This window comes from Jaculus jaculus, chromosome 3 (genome assembly GCF_020740685.1).
Source record: "Jaculus jaculus isolate mJacJac1 chromosome 3, mJacJac1.mat.Y.cur, whole genome shotgun sequence".
Classification (NCBI taxonomy): domain Eukaryota; kingdom Metazoa; phylum Chordata; class Mammalia; order Rodentia; family Dipodidae; genus Jaculus; species Jaculus jaculus.
Genome location: NC_059104.1, coordinates 144531721 through 144548050, shown reverse-complemented (window position 1 = coordinate 144548050; position 16330 = coordinate 144531721). Strand labels below are relative to the sequence as shown.

Genomic DNA, 16330 nt, shown 5'->3' with positions numbered 1-16330 from the left:
CTGTAGAGTGAAACAAGCACAAGCAAAGGAAACATAAGGTGTCCTTCCCCCACTCTCTAGCCTCAAATTATATGCAAGCATGAGCTGTGCATCTGATTGGACTTTCCACTAGGGAGATCTTGAAAGTTGCAATTAAGCAGGCTGAATGAAAAAGGTGATATCACCAGGATCAACAGTGAGATTCAGGTCTCAACACATTAATCAGAAATGACTCTATGGTTAGTTTATACACATGACATCATATAGTCTGAGCTGCGGTCCCTTCCTGCCCACTGAAGGGTATTCACCGTCATCTGACTTCATTCTAAAGGAACTCCCATGACTGTAGATCTCAATGGTTTGTTACTATGAAGCTTTTAAACCTTCATGTAACCAGCCATGATTTTGCAAAAAACAAATTTGGCAAATGCTTCTTTTTCTAAGCTCTGGGATTCTGAAGTTTCCTTCTTCCAATGGGAGTATGTGCTTATACACATCTCTGAGCGAAGTCTGTAGGGCTAGGTGGATCACAAGTTATTAACAGGAGTCATATATTAAGGGAAATGATATGCCTTGTGGAGACAATGAGCACAAGAGGAAGAAACGGTAAAAATGAGTAAGGCAGGCCAGCTGGGATCAGTTGATAGCTAGAAATGAACAGATGGTTCGCCTAATACCTTTGAGAGGATGATGCTGTCCATCTCATCACCGGGTGAATGGAAGAGGTCAGAATCACTCCCAGATTCTCTCTGAAGCACACCTTGTTTTGAGGCACAGTCTGAACCCAACCCAACATCCAAGATGTTCTCACATTCTGGAAAAAAAAAATTTTTTTTTTCACCAATACTTAATTTTAAAAAATCAGTTTCTTTTTCATACCTGAAGCCAGTCTTTTTCTCTCTATTGTTCACCCCTTCCTTTCTTTTTAGATATTATATAGCTAGAAAGAAAACAGACAAATTAGGAGATTTCAGTTATATTGTGCTGACAAAGTTCCAATGGGAATCACAAGAGTTACCATGTTCATGTAAGAAAGAGCAAAGGATGATTTAGAACTGTTAAATGGAAATGTTTTCCTTCTAGAAATGAAGAGATTGTTTTTCTTTTGTCATCACAATCCAAAGTTTAGTACTATCAAGTTACGTGGCAGGATAGTAGACAATTTCAAATCTGAGGCAAAAATTCTTTGTGGAAACATATTACCTTTACAATATAGTGGTATAGGGGGCTGGGGAGATGGCTCAGCAGCTAAAGGCGCTTGCTTGCAAACCCTCACAGCCCAAGTTTGATTCCTCAGAATCCACATACAGCCAGATGCACAAAGTGGCATGTGTCTAGAGTTTGTTTCAGGAGGCCCTGGCATGCCCACACTCATTCTTCCTCTCTCTTTTAATAACTAGAAAAAAACACACACACAGTTTGTTTTGTTTGTTTTTTGAGGTAGGGTCTCAAGTCTCAGGGTGGCCTCAAACTCACAGTAATCCACTCACCTCTGTCTCCTGAGTGCTGGGATTAAACGTTTGCACCACCACACCCAACTAAGTAGAATACTGTGATATAAAGGCAAAGGGGGTGTTATCTAATAAACATGTCAGTTTATTAAATTTAGAAATATACCTCACCTGAAATGTTTTCAACTCAGTAGTAGCTACGAAGAGAACTCTACTGACAGGAGAAGAAACCCTCAAGTCTTAATATCTTGAAATTAGCAAGGTATTTAACCTATTTTCCCTTCTAATTTTATAAACAAATAGGACATGAAGCCTGGTAACAAGGGGACTTAAGAGGTTTATAGGCAGTAGAACTAAAACTCAGAGTCAAGAAGTTCTGAAGATGAAGAATACATTTTCTTCTAGCAAGTATTTGTGCTATATGAATGAATATGTGGACACTGTCTCAGAGCTACAGGTGATTCTAAATAATGAGGGACAGGGTAGAAAACTGGCTACATAGTAGTTCATAAGAATTCTATCTTCAGGTTTTTTTCTTGGTTGAAAGCAAATTCAAGGGGTTGGCAAAACAAGATACTGACAAGACAAACAAGCCCTGTAAAATGGGTCTAGTCGCAAGAGTACTGCAAAACAAAATGGGGATGGTCTTGTTATGTGCTGTACATACCAAATTATTTGTGTTATTAAGTAATATTTACATTAGAATTCTGACAAACAAACAAAAGTAATGAATTAAGTAAAACCATGTAATTTAATGTGTGGGGGAACATGAAGAGAATGTGCAAAGGTCAGATTCAGAGTGGCTTTGTAGAATAAAGAGGACCAATGTAAGCAGCAGAGCTTTGCTCTTCTCAGGGCCTTAGGCAGTATCATAAAGTAGTTGGTGTCACCTCACCAGAAGGGCTGGAGCAGAGACTGGATGACTTCAAAATACTAAAGAAAAAAACACAAAATACCATAGAAAACGCAAAGGGTGAAGGTGTAGACTGGACTACACCTTCAGAGTAACTTCAGAGTCTCCTTTGATTTTATGTTTGAAATAAAACTATGGAGTAAGACAGTCTGAGTCTATGTTTTTACCTGAATCAATAATTTGTAGTTAATAATAAGTTGTTTATCCTGGATCAGCCAGGTAGCTTTGAGAAAGGTGGCACTGAATTGCTTGTCAGGCTAGGCCCTAGAGAGTATCCAAATAAAAACATTCATTGTGTACTTACATAGTGGAATACAGACACTCTTGTGGTAGAAATGAATATATTATTTTTTGTGTGTGTGTGCTTGTGTATAGAGAGAGGCCAGAGGTCAACACTGGTTATCTTACTCAATCACTGTCTACCTTATTCTCCAAGACAGGGTATCTGGCTGAACTTAGAGCTAAATGATTAGAGTAACCTAGCAAGATAGTTCTGTCTCCATCTCCCCGGTGCTAAGATTACAGGGACACATCAGATTGTTCAACATTTTACATGGATACTGAGGATGTGAATTCAAGTCCTCATCTTACAAGGCAAATAACACAATGTGCCATGAACAAGTAAGCTGGAGATAAATTCACCATAGAATGATATAACTGATAATAGAGCAAAGTGAGGCAAAAACTGTGAATGAATCTATAAATCATTCCATTAAGGTAATAAGCTTAATTGACACTTAGAACGTTAGTCCATTGGTAACAGTACTGTCTTTAAGAGGCTAGAAATCATAAGTATTCTGGAGCCCTGACCTTTCTACTCCTGCTCCTTTTCCCATTTGGAAAAATTTTAAAAAACAAAATTGCATACTGTGGATGAGGGTAAAACAAAAGGGCGGGCCAAGAAAAGAAAGGGCTGTCACAGCAACCACACAAAAGACCATGTCCAAATTCCAAACTGGAAAACCAACCCACTCAATATGCTCTAATGGAAAGTTCACAGGAAAATCCAGACTCAGCCTAAGTTGGAGTGGCTCATTCAGAAAATAAAGCCAAGCCAGTACAAGACACAAACTAAGTCTGTGATGGGGGGGGGGGGGGGGGCGGTGACCACAATACACCTTTATCTGAGAGAGAGAGCACACAAAAGGGCCTAGGCCTCTTGCCATTGCAACGAACTCCAGAGGCATGCACCCTGGTGCATCTAGCTTTACATGGGTTCCAGGGAAGTGAAACCAGGCACACAGGCTTTGCAAGATTCAAGCATCCTTAACCACTGACCCATCTCCCCGGCCCAAGAGGATTTTCACATATGTGAGATAAAACTGACTGTTGACCTCTACTGGAGGGTCCCTGCTAACAAAGCTAACACACACCCTGTGTCACATGTGTTGATAATTTTCAAAAGTGTTATCTTTCCTTTCTTCCTACACATCACCTCCCCAATGAGTCCAGTAGAGCAGCATATCAAGTGTCAACAGGGACAAAGAGTGCTGGCTTTGAATTAGATGAATCTGGCTTAAATTCAGGCAGGACTTTAATTCAGGCCTGGCTTATTACAATACTCCGGGCAAGAAGTAATTCAACCTTTATAGGCCTCCATTTCCATAACACAATGACAAGCTGCATATTACTACAATGTACACCATACAGCCTAGGTGTGCAGAAGACTGACGTTCATACAATACTGAAATTGCCTGATGTTAGACAGTTTTCTCAGAATGTATCCTGGAGTTTAAATGAGACATGTCTGAATATGCAAACAAATTCTATTTGGAAAGGATAGGAAAACAAATCAGTAACATCCACTGAGCTTTGCCAAATCCTGACAACTGCAATTCTATCTTATATTTATCCAACACTGAAGTGTATGGAGCTGAAGAGATGGCTCAGTTAAAGGCACTTGCTTACAAAGCCTAATGACCCAGGTTCAATTCTCCAGTATCCACATAAAGCCATATGCACAAAGTGGTGCATGTGTCTGGTATTCATTTGCAGTGGTTGGAGACCCTGGCATTTCTGTTCTCTCCCTAATAAATAAATACTTAAATAAGAAAAGTTAATGTTCTATATGAAGTACTTTTATTGGTATTATGAGAAAGTATTAACAAAGTTTTTAAAAAAGTAGGCATGATTTAGGATTCTCAAAAAACTATGTTTCGAAGCAAAATCACAATCTCAGGTCTGAAATTCAGAAGCATAACCCATATCTTAGATTTGGTCAAGAACAGGCCTGAAAATGATCACCCTATAAAGACCTAACTGTTTATTCTGGAAATAAAAATGATAGGGCTCTTTTAAACAATTCAGGAATGTTCCTGGGAAGATTCTGCAACTCACGATCAGTTCTTTAAAGGAATAAATTAAGCTATAATGCCTGAATATACTTCTGTCCTATGACTACTTAAATTTCAAGACTTTATTAGACCTTTACACTTTAGAAAAACTGCCAGTTAAAAGAACCAAAACATAGGCAGTAGAATGCTTTTATTTAGTTTACTTACTTCAGAATGTGGAGAACTTAAAACATTGCTAACATGATACCCTTTAACAATTCTCTCAAAAGTTTGACCAAACCTTCTGAATATGTTTTCAATATTTCCTGTAACTAAGTCAGACTTGAGAATCACTAGCAAATCTCAGGATATCAAGAACAGTTTGCTCTCTTGAACAGTTTGCTTTTCAACCCAATACTACTTCAGAGCATCTATACAGGTATACTGTCTCTAAGAAGACATTCAAATGATAAGAACTCAGTAAAATTTTAACAGCAGATCAGTAAACTCTGGAAAGGGTAACACAGGCTTTGTTGGGAGGAGATGTGAAAACCCAAAATGTAAACTGCTATTTCCCAGCAGCTTTAAAAGCCATGCACAGACATAGTTACTCCCTGTTCCATCTGTACAATACTCTCTGAAATGAGGCAGCCTTGTCATACTTATACATGGGAGACAATGAATAACAGATGTTTGAGAATGTTTCTATCACCACATAGTTGGTGGCTGAATCTAGGTTTAAGTAAGGGCTCCTTAACTACTAAGTAATGTGCTTCGCCATTAACAAGCCAAGGTTAAATCTGTTGTTACAAATATCTCATGAGTATTTAAGGAAAGAACCAATTCCTAAAAATTCTTCCAAAGTGTTCTCAATTTTGGCTACCCAGTAGAATAAATAAAGGAGCTTTTAAAGATTCTGATGAATGGCCTTGTGACAAGACAACCTGGCCTGAGTGAATCAGAACAAGATCAGGAACAAGATATTGTGTATACTGAAGATACTGTGCATATTGCCCAGATGATTCCACTTAAGAACCATAGGTTTGGTCCTGCCGAATAACTACATTTAATATGTAAATACACAGAACCAGATACCTTAACAAATCATAAAGCCACGTATGAAGTCTACTACTAAGAATTTCTAATGATTCTAATACAAAAGAAACTACTTGTGCTTGTATTTTGTGAAGCCATATGCTTGTAAACTTAAATCATATGCATTCCATCCTCTGATTTACTGGGCAACACATTCAGGAATGGCTTATCTTAAAACTGAATGATCTCCTATTAGAGGGGGACTGTGGACATTTTGTGCTCAGTTATTCAAGCAAATGGAAAACTGGAACATCTCTGCCTACCTGAGCTCTTCTTGGAAGGCAAAAGAGATGACGCATCAGGGCACGGCTCTATGGCACACCAACTTTCTCGATTAATCTGGAAAAGAAAAACAGTTTGTTTCGCACAGTGAAGGAATGTGGGATTAATTTTATAGCTCCAGAACATCTATGCATTATTTTAATTTTTTTAAAATTTATTTTCAAGCAGAGAGAGAGGGAGAGAAAAGAGACAGACAGGGACAATGAGTGTGCCAGGGCCTCCAGCCACTACAAAAGAACTCCAGACGCATGCACAACCTTTGTGTATCTGGGTTTATGTGTGTACTGGCGAATTGTAACCTAGGTCTTTAGGCTTTGCAGGGACGTGCCTTAACTGTTGAGCAATCTCTCCAACCCTAACCCCCCCCCCCGTTATTTTAAAATTGGGTCTCACTCTAGCCCAGGGTGACCTGGAATTCACTATGTAGTCTCAGGCTGGGCTCAAACTCATGGCAAACCTCCTATCTCTGCTTTCTGAGTTCTGGGATTAAAGGCATGTGCCACCATACCTGGCCTCCAGCCCTTTCTTGAAAGCCACAACACAGGCCAAGAGTGACGTAAGTTAACAAATGAAAAATACTAAAATAGGTGTTTTGGAATCCTAGTTTGTAACTTTTAAAACAGGGGCTGGGAGATACATGGCTCAGTGGTTAAAAGTGCTTTCCTATAAAGCCTGCCAGCCTGGGTTCAGTTCCCTACTACCCACATAAAGCCACACAAAGTACAAAGTAGTCATAGGTTTGGAGCTCAGTTTTGGTGGCAAAAGGCTCTGGGGTATTCTCTCTCTCCCCCTCTCTCTTGAATTTAAAAACCACACAAAATATTTAAATAAGATCTGTATTTAAGAATAACTATATACAAGGTACTATGTTAAGAATCTCCTATTTCTTATCACATCAAATGATCACGACAGCTACAAGACGTTTATACAATTTCTAGTGAACTGAAGACGACACAGACTCAGAGGTGTAATAGATAGCAGAAACAGCACTGGGATGTAAGCCTGAGTGATTGAAAAATTCAACGGTTCTCCTTTCCCTCAAATACATTTTTTTAAGGTTAGCCTTAAATAATTCCCAACTACTTTAGCACGACAACCACCTGGTTTTATTAACTTGAAAATAATACAATTATTAACATTAGCATTACAGATTAACATTCTACACTCAGTCATTAAAGGAGGAGATGTGTTGCTAGGGGCATGATTAGAGGTATCATAGCCAGCTCCTCCTTCCTAGAGTTTGGCTCTCTGTTCTGCTGCTATTTTTTACCTGCTGTGAAAGGAGGTGATGTTCAGTTTCTGCCCTTGCTGTTTACCTCTACCACCTATGTAGCTTCCTCTCAAGACCACAAGCCAAAATAAAAACTTTCCATCCACTAAAAGAAAAGTCAGTTCGGACTAACAAACTCACAAACTAAAAGATTATAAAAATATCAAGACAATTTGATAAAGATTGACATCTGAGATAAAATGCCCAGAATACTAGGAATAAGTGAATAACTAGGTCAACTTAGAAGAATCTATTAAAAAACTCTATAGTTAGCATTATACCTAATGATAAGACTAAATGCTTTGATCTCTTATCAGGAATGAGATTACAGATGGCTACTCTTATCATTTCCACTCAATATTACGCTGGATATTTATACAGTGACTTAACTCAGAAAAAGAAAATGCTTACAGCTGAAAGGAAGAAGCAACAGTATTCACAGATGGCATGTCTGTCTATGAAATAAATCCTAAGTAAGTAACAAAAAATGCTAGTGCGGTGAGTGAATTTTCAAGGCTACAGACTGAACACCAGTACTCTTCCCCACCCCCAGTCACACTACTTGTACATGACGGCAGAATAGACAATCAGAATCTAAAACTGAAAGTGAAAGCAGCATTATTTACAGTAAGATCAAGAAATCCCTATGTGGACAAATGAAATTCTCCAAAAATTCCAAACCTTACAGCAACTATAAAAGCGAACTCAGAGCAAGGCCTGGTGGCTCACACCTTTAATTCCAGCACTCAGAAGGCTAATCTAGGAGGATCACTGTGAACTGATGACGGCCTGGGCTATAGGGGCAGTTCCAAGTCAGGTGGGAATAGAATGAAACCCTGCCTCAACAACAACAACAACAAAATAATCCCTCAAAATTGATTATACATCTAAATAAGAAAAAGTGACAAATCTGGGGGCTGGTGAGATGGCTTAGTGGTTAAAGGCACGTGCTCTAAAGCCTGCTGGCCTGGATTCAATCATTTTACCATCCGTGTGAAACAGTAAGCAAAGTGGCAAATGCATTCACAAAAGGGTGAGGCAGAGCCAACAGCATCCAGGTGGCTAGATTTTGATGTTCTGAGGAGCTAGACTGATGTTCATTTGCAGCAGCAATTAATTAGACCCTGTCTCAAAGAAAGTAGAGAATAGGCACCTTGAAGTTGTCCTCTGATACCGACACTGTAGCATGTGCATGTGCACACACACAATTAAATTTAACAAGTGATGGATTCAACTATATTGACAGTAAAAACTTTTGCTTTTCATTTTTTTGTTTGACAAAATATTTTTATTTATTTGAGATGGGGGGAGAGGAATGGAAAGAGTGAAAAAAGCGGAGAGAATGAGAATGGGCATGATGCCAGGGGCTACTACCACTGCAAACAAAATCTAGATGCATACACCACTTTGTGCATCTGGCTCTATAAGTAAGCAACCACCTTTAATCACTCAGCCATCTCTCCAGCTCAACTTTTGTTTCTCTTTCTTAATATTTTATTTCATTTACTTATTAGAGAGGCTGATAGAGAAGAGAATGGGTGCACCAGGGCCTCTAGCCACTGCAAATGAATTCCAAACATATGTGCCAACTTGTGCATGTGGCTTATGTGGGCACTGGGGAATGGAACCTGGTTCCTTAGGCTTCACAGGCAAGCACCTTAACCTCTAAGCCATCTCTCCAACCCCAACTTTTACTTTTCAAAAGTCATTATTAGGTAAATGAAAATTACGGACAAGAGAAAATATTTATAAAATAATCAACTTCTAAAAGACTCCAATTTTCTTTTTATCAGTCATTACCATTTAATTATTTTGTGTATTTTATTTATTTATTTAAGAGCAAGAGAGAGAGAGAGAGACAGACAGAGAAAGACAAAGAGAAAGAGAGAGAATGGGCATGTCAGGGCCCCTAGCCAATGCAAACAAACTCCAGATGTATGCGCCTCTTGTGCATCTGGCTAATCTGGGTCCTGGGGAATTGAGCCGCAAACCGGGGTCCTTACGCTTCACAAGCAAGCACTTAAGTACTAAGCCATCTCTCCAGCCCTCATTACTGTTTTTTACTGCTGAGAAAACTCTGTTCAGTTTTTTTTTTTTTTTTTGAGATAGGGTCTCGCTCTAGCCCAGGCTGACCTGGAACTCACTCTGTAACCCCAGGCTGGCCTTGAATTCATGGTGAGAAGAGCCTCCTAACTCAGCCTCCTGAGTGCTGAAATTAAAGGCATGTGCTACCATGCTTTCACAGCCCAGTTTTTGATTAGGTTGCTTGATTTCTTATTCATTTAGTTTTGAGTTCTTTATGTATCTGAGATATTAATCTGCAGTCAGATGGCAAAGATTTTCTCCCGTTTTGTAGACTGTCTCTTGGCTCAATTAACAGTTTCCTTAGCTGTACAAAAGCTTTTTAATTTCATGAGGTCCCATTTGTTGATTATTGGTCTCATTTCCATTGCAACTGCAGTTCTATTCAGAAAACTCTTACTATTGCCTACATGTTCAAGTGTCTTTCCTACTTTTCCTCAAGCAGTTGTAGTGTTTCAAGTCTGAAGTTAAGGTCTTTGATCCATCTTGAGTTGATTCTTATGCATAGAGTGAGATAAAGATCCAGTCTATTTCTCTTCTTTCTCTCTCTCACTCTTTCTTTCTTTCCTTCTTTCCTTCCCTCCCCCACATAGATATCCAGTTTTCCCAGCACCATTTGGTCAAGAGGATGTCCTTTTTCTCCTCAGGTCCCAAATATAATATGTAGACACATAGAGTCAGGAGATTTTACTCTCTCTCTCTCTCTCTCTCTCACGCTCTCTCTCTCCCCCTCTTTCGCTCTCTTCCTCCCTCCCTCCCTCCCTCTCCCTCTCTTTCTCATTCACTTACTCACGAAAGAAGGGGTTTTGCGTCAGAGATCACAAACACCAGTCTAGAAAGTGGAGAGCTCTGAGACACTAGTTTCACTGGAGATCAGGAAGTAGAGGGCTAAAAGAAGAGGGATGTCACTGTGCCAACCACTGCAGAGAAGTCAAACCTTATGTTATGTTATGAGGCAGTCTCAGTCTAACCCAGGCTGATCTCGCTCTGTAGCTGTGGCTCACCTCTAACGCAGACTCCCTAGTGCTGGGAGGATAGCCGTGAGCCACCATGCTGGCAAATCTGATTTAAAAAACTAAAGAGATGGAGAAATTGCTCAGTGTTTACAGAGCTTGCTTGCAAAGCCTGATGGCCTGGGGTGGATTCCCCAGTAATCATATAAAAACAGATGACAATGTGGTACATTTGTCTAGAATCATTTGCAGTGGCAAGAGGCCCTTGCATGTCCATTCTCTTTCTCCCACCTGGAAAATAAATAAATAAGTATATTTTAAAAAAAAGAGTTGTTAATGGTACAGCTGTGAGGTTTCTGGTGGGCAGGTTCAAAGAAATAATGCTGTAAAGTACCTGTTCTTATTTTCAGATTCATGGTCTTTTTAAAATTAATGTTTTTGACATCTTCATACAATGCATTTTGATAACAATCTAACCCCAAAATACTTCTTCCTATTTAATGCTCATTCTACTTTCATGCTTTCTTTTCTTTTTTGTTAAATCTATTGAGTTACATTAGGTTCACCTGCATCACCATGGGTTCAGGGTTATTTACTGGAGAACAGGCAACGCACCAGTTGCGAAGTCACTGAAGGACAACACTCCCTCTCTCCCAGCAAACATCAGTTGTCACTAGCTAATCTGAGATCTGAGAAGTCTGATGAATCACTCCATCCATGCTGAAATACTTACAGCCTCAATCTTGTACAGAAAACTATCTCTACTGTAAGTTCCTAAATGTCATGCCCAGAGTCTTGGTCTTTCAATGTTTAGAATGTACTGTCACATAGATGTGCCCTTCTTACAGCCTTGTGAGAAGCTAGTGCCATTTCTGTATACTGAGATGAAACTTCTTATAGAAGTGTAAATTACCAAATATTTTGAACAACAAGTTGCTCGAATTCAAGGCCATTTTTTTGGCTTATATGTTTTTGACTTTGTCCTACTTAACAGCCTGTGTTTTCATTCATCAACAGTTAATCAGCAACGAGAGGCTGAGAAGCTCACTGTCTCAAGTATACCAGAAGACACTTTAACAAACCTAAGCTGATACACTTTTACCTGGTTGTCTATTTTCAACGAGGCTGTACTTACATTTAAAAGTAAAACCTTGGGCTGGAGAGATGGCTTGGCGGTTAAGCGCTTGCCTGTGAAGCCTAAGGACCCCGGTTCGAGGCTCGGTTCCCCAGGTCCCACGTTATCCAGATGCACAAGGGGACGCACACGTCTGGAGTTCGTTTGCAGAGGCTGGAAGCCCTGGCGCGCCCATTCTCTCTCTCTCCCTCTATCTGTCTTTCTCTCTGTGTCTGTCGCTCTCAAATAAATAAATTAAAAAAAAAAAGTTTTAAAAGTAAAACCTTGAAAAAGTAACTTGGGACTTCAGTGAAAGGAAAGGACTTGGAAATACAGTACAGCTAGCCAGCATGCACTGCTTTAGGTAAGAAACTATATACAACAATCCAGAGAAAGATGAATAAGGCATGATGTTGATGATAGTGTATAATAGAACCCATAAACCAAGTTTAGGAAACTTTTTAAGATATAAAAATGTCATAGGTTATGATGTCTCTATATCCCAGGAACACAGATATATGTATAAATAACTCACAAGCTTATGGAGTATCAGATTTGGTAATATAAGCATATAAACCATGGACTGAAGGTTGAGAAATACTTAGTTTGTGGAGGACAATAGGTACACAAATGAAATCTAATGAGGTAACAAAGCTTCTAGCATGAATAAAACAATTTCAGGATTTGAGACAAGCTCAACTAAAATGGCAGTATATGAGGTAGGCCTTAATATTTGGCAACATTCATGAGAAAGAGAGATTAAGGCAGGAAATTCCAGTCATGTGAAAGCAGCATGAGGAAAACAGTTAAGACACTCTCCAGAGATAGACATGATAGCATTGAGTCACAGACTGTTGGGAATCTAAGAAAAGCCATGGAACCTTCATCAGGAGCTCTGGAACCTATGAGTATAAACCAGACTAAAGACCTTTGCATCTGATGTTATAAGGCATGTTAAAAAAAAAAAAAGGCAAAAATTAGTAAGTTCACAATGAGAACAGGCTTTATTCTCTAGCAAAGTTAAAGGCATAAGAATGACAAGATCAGTATTATACTTCTAAAACTACTATAAGAAATGTAGAAATCTGCACATTGGAGTAACTTAGAAAGCTCATACTTGTTGGCTTCTTTTAAAACAAACAGCCCAAAGTATACATTAAGGAAGTGCAAATCAAAACCATAGTGAGGTACCATTTCATATTCATTATGCTGTTATTTCAAAAAATGAGGGGTGGGGGAATGGCTTAACGGTTAAGGCATCTGCCTGTAAATACAAAGGATCCAGGTTTGATTTCCCAGGACCCACGTTAGCCATCTGCACAAGAGTTTGCAAGCTTTTGGAGTTAGTTTGCAGTGGTTGGAAGCCCTGGCGCGCCCATTCTCTCTATCTCTCTCTCTCTCTGACAAATAAATAAATAAATATAAAATATTTTTTTAAAAACAAGAGAAAATATCAAGTGTTGGAGAGAACACAGAGGAACTGGAACTCTTCTGCATTGCTAGTAGGGGTGTAATAAGTACAGCCAGTGTGGAAAACAGAACAACTAAATGCACATTTATTTTATGAGACAGTAATTCTACTTCTGGGAATATACACCAAAGAATTGAAAACAGGAAGGAAATCAAGCAGATATTTATATACCAATGTTCATAGAAGCATTATTCATAATACCTAGACAATAAAAACAGCCCAAATTATTGATAGATAGATGAATGGATAAAATATTATGTTAGGCATGGTGGCGCACACCATTAATCCCAGCACTAGGGAGGCTGAGGTAGGAAGAACACTGTGAATTTATGGCCAGCCTGGGCTAGAGTGAGTTCCAGCTCAGCCTGGGCTTGAGTGAGACCTTGCCTGAAAAAAACTAAGATATGTTAAATGATGTTACAATAGAATATTACTAATACTTAAAAAGGAAAGAAACTTTAATACATCCTATAATTTGGATGAACTTTGAAAGTATCATATCAAGTGATAAGACAGGAACAAATGAACAAGTGCTGCAGGGCTCCACTCCCATGAGAACTTATAGTACTCATATAGTCAAATTAGAGACAGAAAGAGTGGTAATTGCTGGGGACTGGGGGAAGAAGGAGTGGGATTTATTAGTTAGCATGTACAAAGTTTCCTTATGGGAAAGTGAAATTTCTAAAGACTTTGTTGGTGAAGGTTACACAAGAATGTTAACTGCTCTGAACATTACTGAATAGCATGCCTAAGATGGTTAAAATAGTAAATTAATGTTGTGTTTGGTTTTTATCACAACTTTTCAAATGAGGGTATAACTGTTAAGAGATATGCAAGCTTATTTGAAGAAAAGTTGCCAGGCACCCTACAAAGCCAAAGTTAAGCCAGTAATCTGACCCAGATGCTACCAATCATGGTCAATGCCATTAAGTAGAAGACAAGCTCTCTGCCACACAAAGTGCGGAAAGAATGCAAAACATGCATCAGCTTTTTCAACCACATCCTGTATAACAGTGATACCAGGCATATCATATTCGTCGTGAAGAACATTGTGCTTACTATGGAAGCTGCTTGTAGGGGATCATCTCCCTGCTTAAGACCACTCGTGACAGATAAATATGTACTAGTTCCAGTTCTATACATTCACAACTCCACAAATACCATCAAGCGACTTAAAGGCCACATGGTGGGGGGCTCTGTTTCACGTATTTTCAGAATACTTCTTACAGGCCAGATATAATGCCAGGCCTGGAGCACATGCATGGTAAAACTTCCAAACTTGTGCTGAGGAAATCAAAGTTAACAGTATTTCTTGTTCTCATGTTACTCTTTTCTAAAAGATATCCCTAAGGCTGACATGTTTACACTAACAAAAAAGGTGGTTCCTCTTCCTAGACCACTCATTGGCCAATTCAGAGACGTCTTTGCAAAAGATGTGGACTGGTGAGCAGAACCAGAAGACAGAATAGGAAGAAACATCAATGTAGGCATTGCTAATAATATGAAGGTTAAAAGAAAAACAAAGATGATTATGAGAAGTCTGCCATGACTATTTGCCCCATGCAATAATTAAACTATGAACAAAATACAGGACTGGCAACTGGCCGGATAGGAGTGATAGGGGCTAGTTCAAGATGATTTAGAAATTTCATTTAACACATAGCTGGAGAGGTAAAAACAGATTTTTTTCTTGTTTTAAAAAAAATAAACCTCTCCTACCACCATTCATTTTCCAAAAGCTGATTTTAAATATTAAATATCTGCATCATTCAGACAGAGAAGTCACCACAAAGACACTAGTGAGTTTTTGGCTACAAAAAACTGTTTATTGGGTTTCTTCTGTCCCTAGAATTGGCATGCAAATGAGTTCATGGGCACCTGCAGCATACTGCGCCCAAAGTCCTGGTGAGATGCAGTGTATTAGGATAAGGAAAGGACCCTTAGAAAAAATGCCAGATCTATCTGGGTAATTTTTTTTCATCCCTATAAAGAAGTTCATAGACCTCTTAAAAAGATCTAACCCATACCCAAGAGTTTGAAAGTAAAGCAGTATGTCTTTTCAGTGGAGAGAGAAATGTCTTTTGTTTCTGGCAGTGTCTGTGCTACTATTTATGTGAACATCCTAATAATACAGATTATGATAACACCCAGTCTTCCCAGCCAATGCCATGCAACTGTCCAAGGAGAACCAGCCAAAGTTACAAGTCTGAACGAAAGGAAGCAAACACCCACTATCCGGACATGTAAGCCAACGCTTGAGTCAAAGTCTTCGGGGAATTGGACTGTGGCAGAGAAGCTAGACACGGCTGTCTTCATGCCTCTTCTTCTATACAGCATTCTGTTTGGCTACAATGTGTAGGCAAACTTTAAGGATACAACTTTCTCTGGGAAATACACTACAGTGAGAGACAGATTATCAGCTGTAGCTAATGAGTCCTTGTGACCTGCTGAAGTCCTATGAATGGAGAATAGTGCCAATCACTGTAAATATTTTCATGTCACATATAAAACACTTGGAAATCTTTTTGTTTTTGTTGGTAGAGTCTCACTGTAGCCCAGGCTGACTGGGAATTTACTACATAGTCCCAGGTTAGCCTCAAACTCATGATGATCCTCTTAGCTCTAACTCCGGAGTGTGCCACTATGCCTGACCAGTAGCAAATCTTTTTTACTCATTCAGCTAACACTCTAAATTACTAGCTACAAAATATTCACTCAATAAATTTTCAGTGACCTTAATAATGTTACTATTATTAGTGGCTAATTTTCCAATTACGCAAAGTATTAAATTAGTAAAATGAAAAGGGGTCCTAAAATCAATGTCAACCAAGGGTTAATCTTAGATAAACAAATCTGGCCATACATTGTTGATCCCTATTCTCTTCCTCCCACGTTGGTATGCTAGTTTTATAGTAAGCTCCAGGTATTTGCTCTCCCCTATTAATGCTCTCCTTCCCCAAAGCATGGTTACAAAAGTTCCCATCAGTCACCAACATGTGAAGTTACAACAAGCTTTTTAAAGGATGCTGAGAAAATAGGCAGAATAGAAGAAAAGGCATCTGCCAACAATTAAAATTCTTTTACATTCCATTTTTAACATATTATTCATAGTAACCAACCATTTATCATAAGAGTCAGAAGCCATTTCTGCATCACGAAAGAGGAACCAAGAAAATGCAATATCCAGAGGAAGAGGGATATGTACGCGCTAGGGGACCAAGCAACTACCCAGCCAGGTTTTATTATCTATAAAATATTTCAGGAAGCCTGGATGGAGAAGAGCTTCTATAAAACTACACAAGCCAGGCATGGCGGTATACACCTGTAATCCCAGCACTTAGGAGATGGAGGCAGAATGACCAGGGGTTAATGTCCTGCCTCAGTTCTGTAGTCAGTCTGAGGTCAGCCTACACATTCTCAAGCAAGCAAGCAAGCAAGCAAATACAT

The 16330-nt window shown here is 39.1% G+C and overlaps 1 protein-coding gene across 10 annotated transcripts in view; it reads right to left on the bottom strand.

Annotated features, from left to right (window-relative positions):
* The window catches only part of Akap13 (A-kinase anchoring protein 13), a 283132-nt gene that overhangs the window by 87999 nt on the left and 178803 nt on the right, over positions 1-16330 (bottom strand). For all 10 annotated transcript variants that reach the window (XM_045145632.1, XM_045145633.1, XM_045145636.1 and 7 more), the window contains 2 exons: positions 5975-6050; positions 657-793 (listed from right to left, as the gene is read on the bottom strand). In XM_045145632.1, coding sequence (XP_045001567.1) covers positions 657-793; positions 5975-6050 — 213 coding nt within the window. The remainder of the gene's footprint in view (positions 1-656; positions 794-5974; positions 6051-16330) is intronic.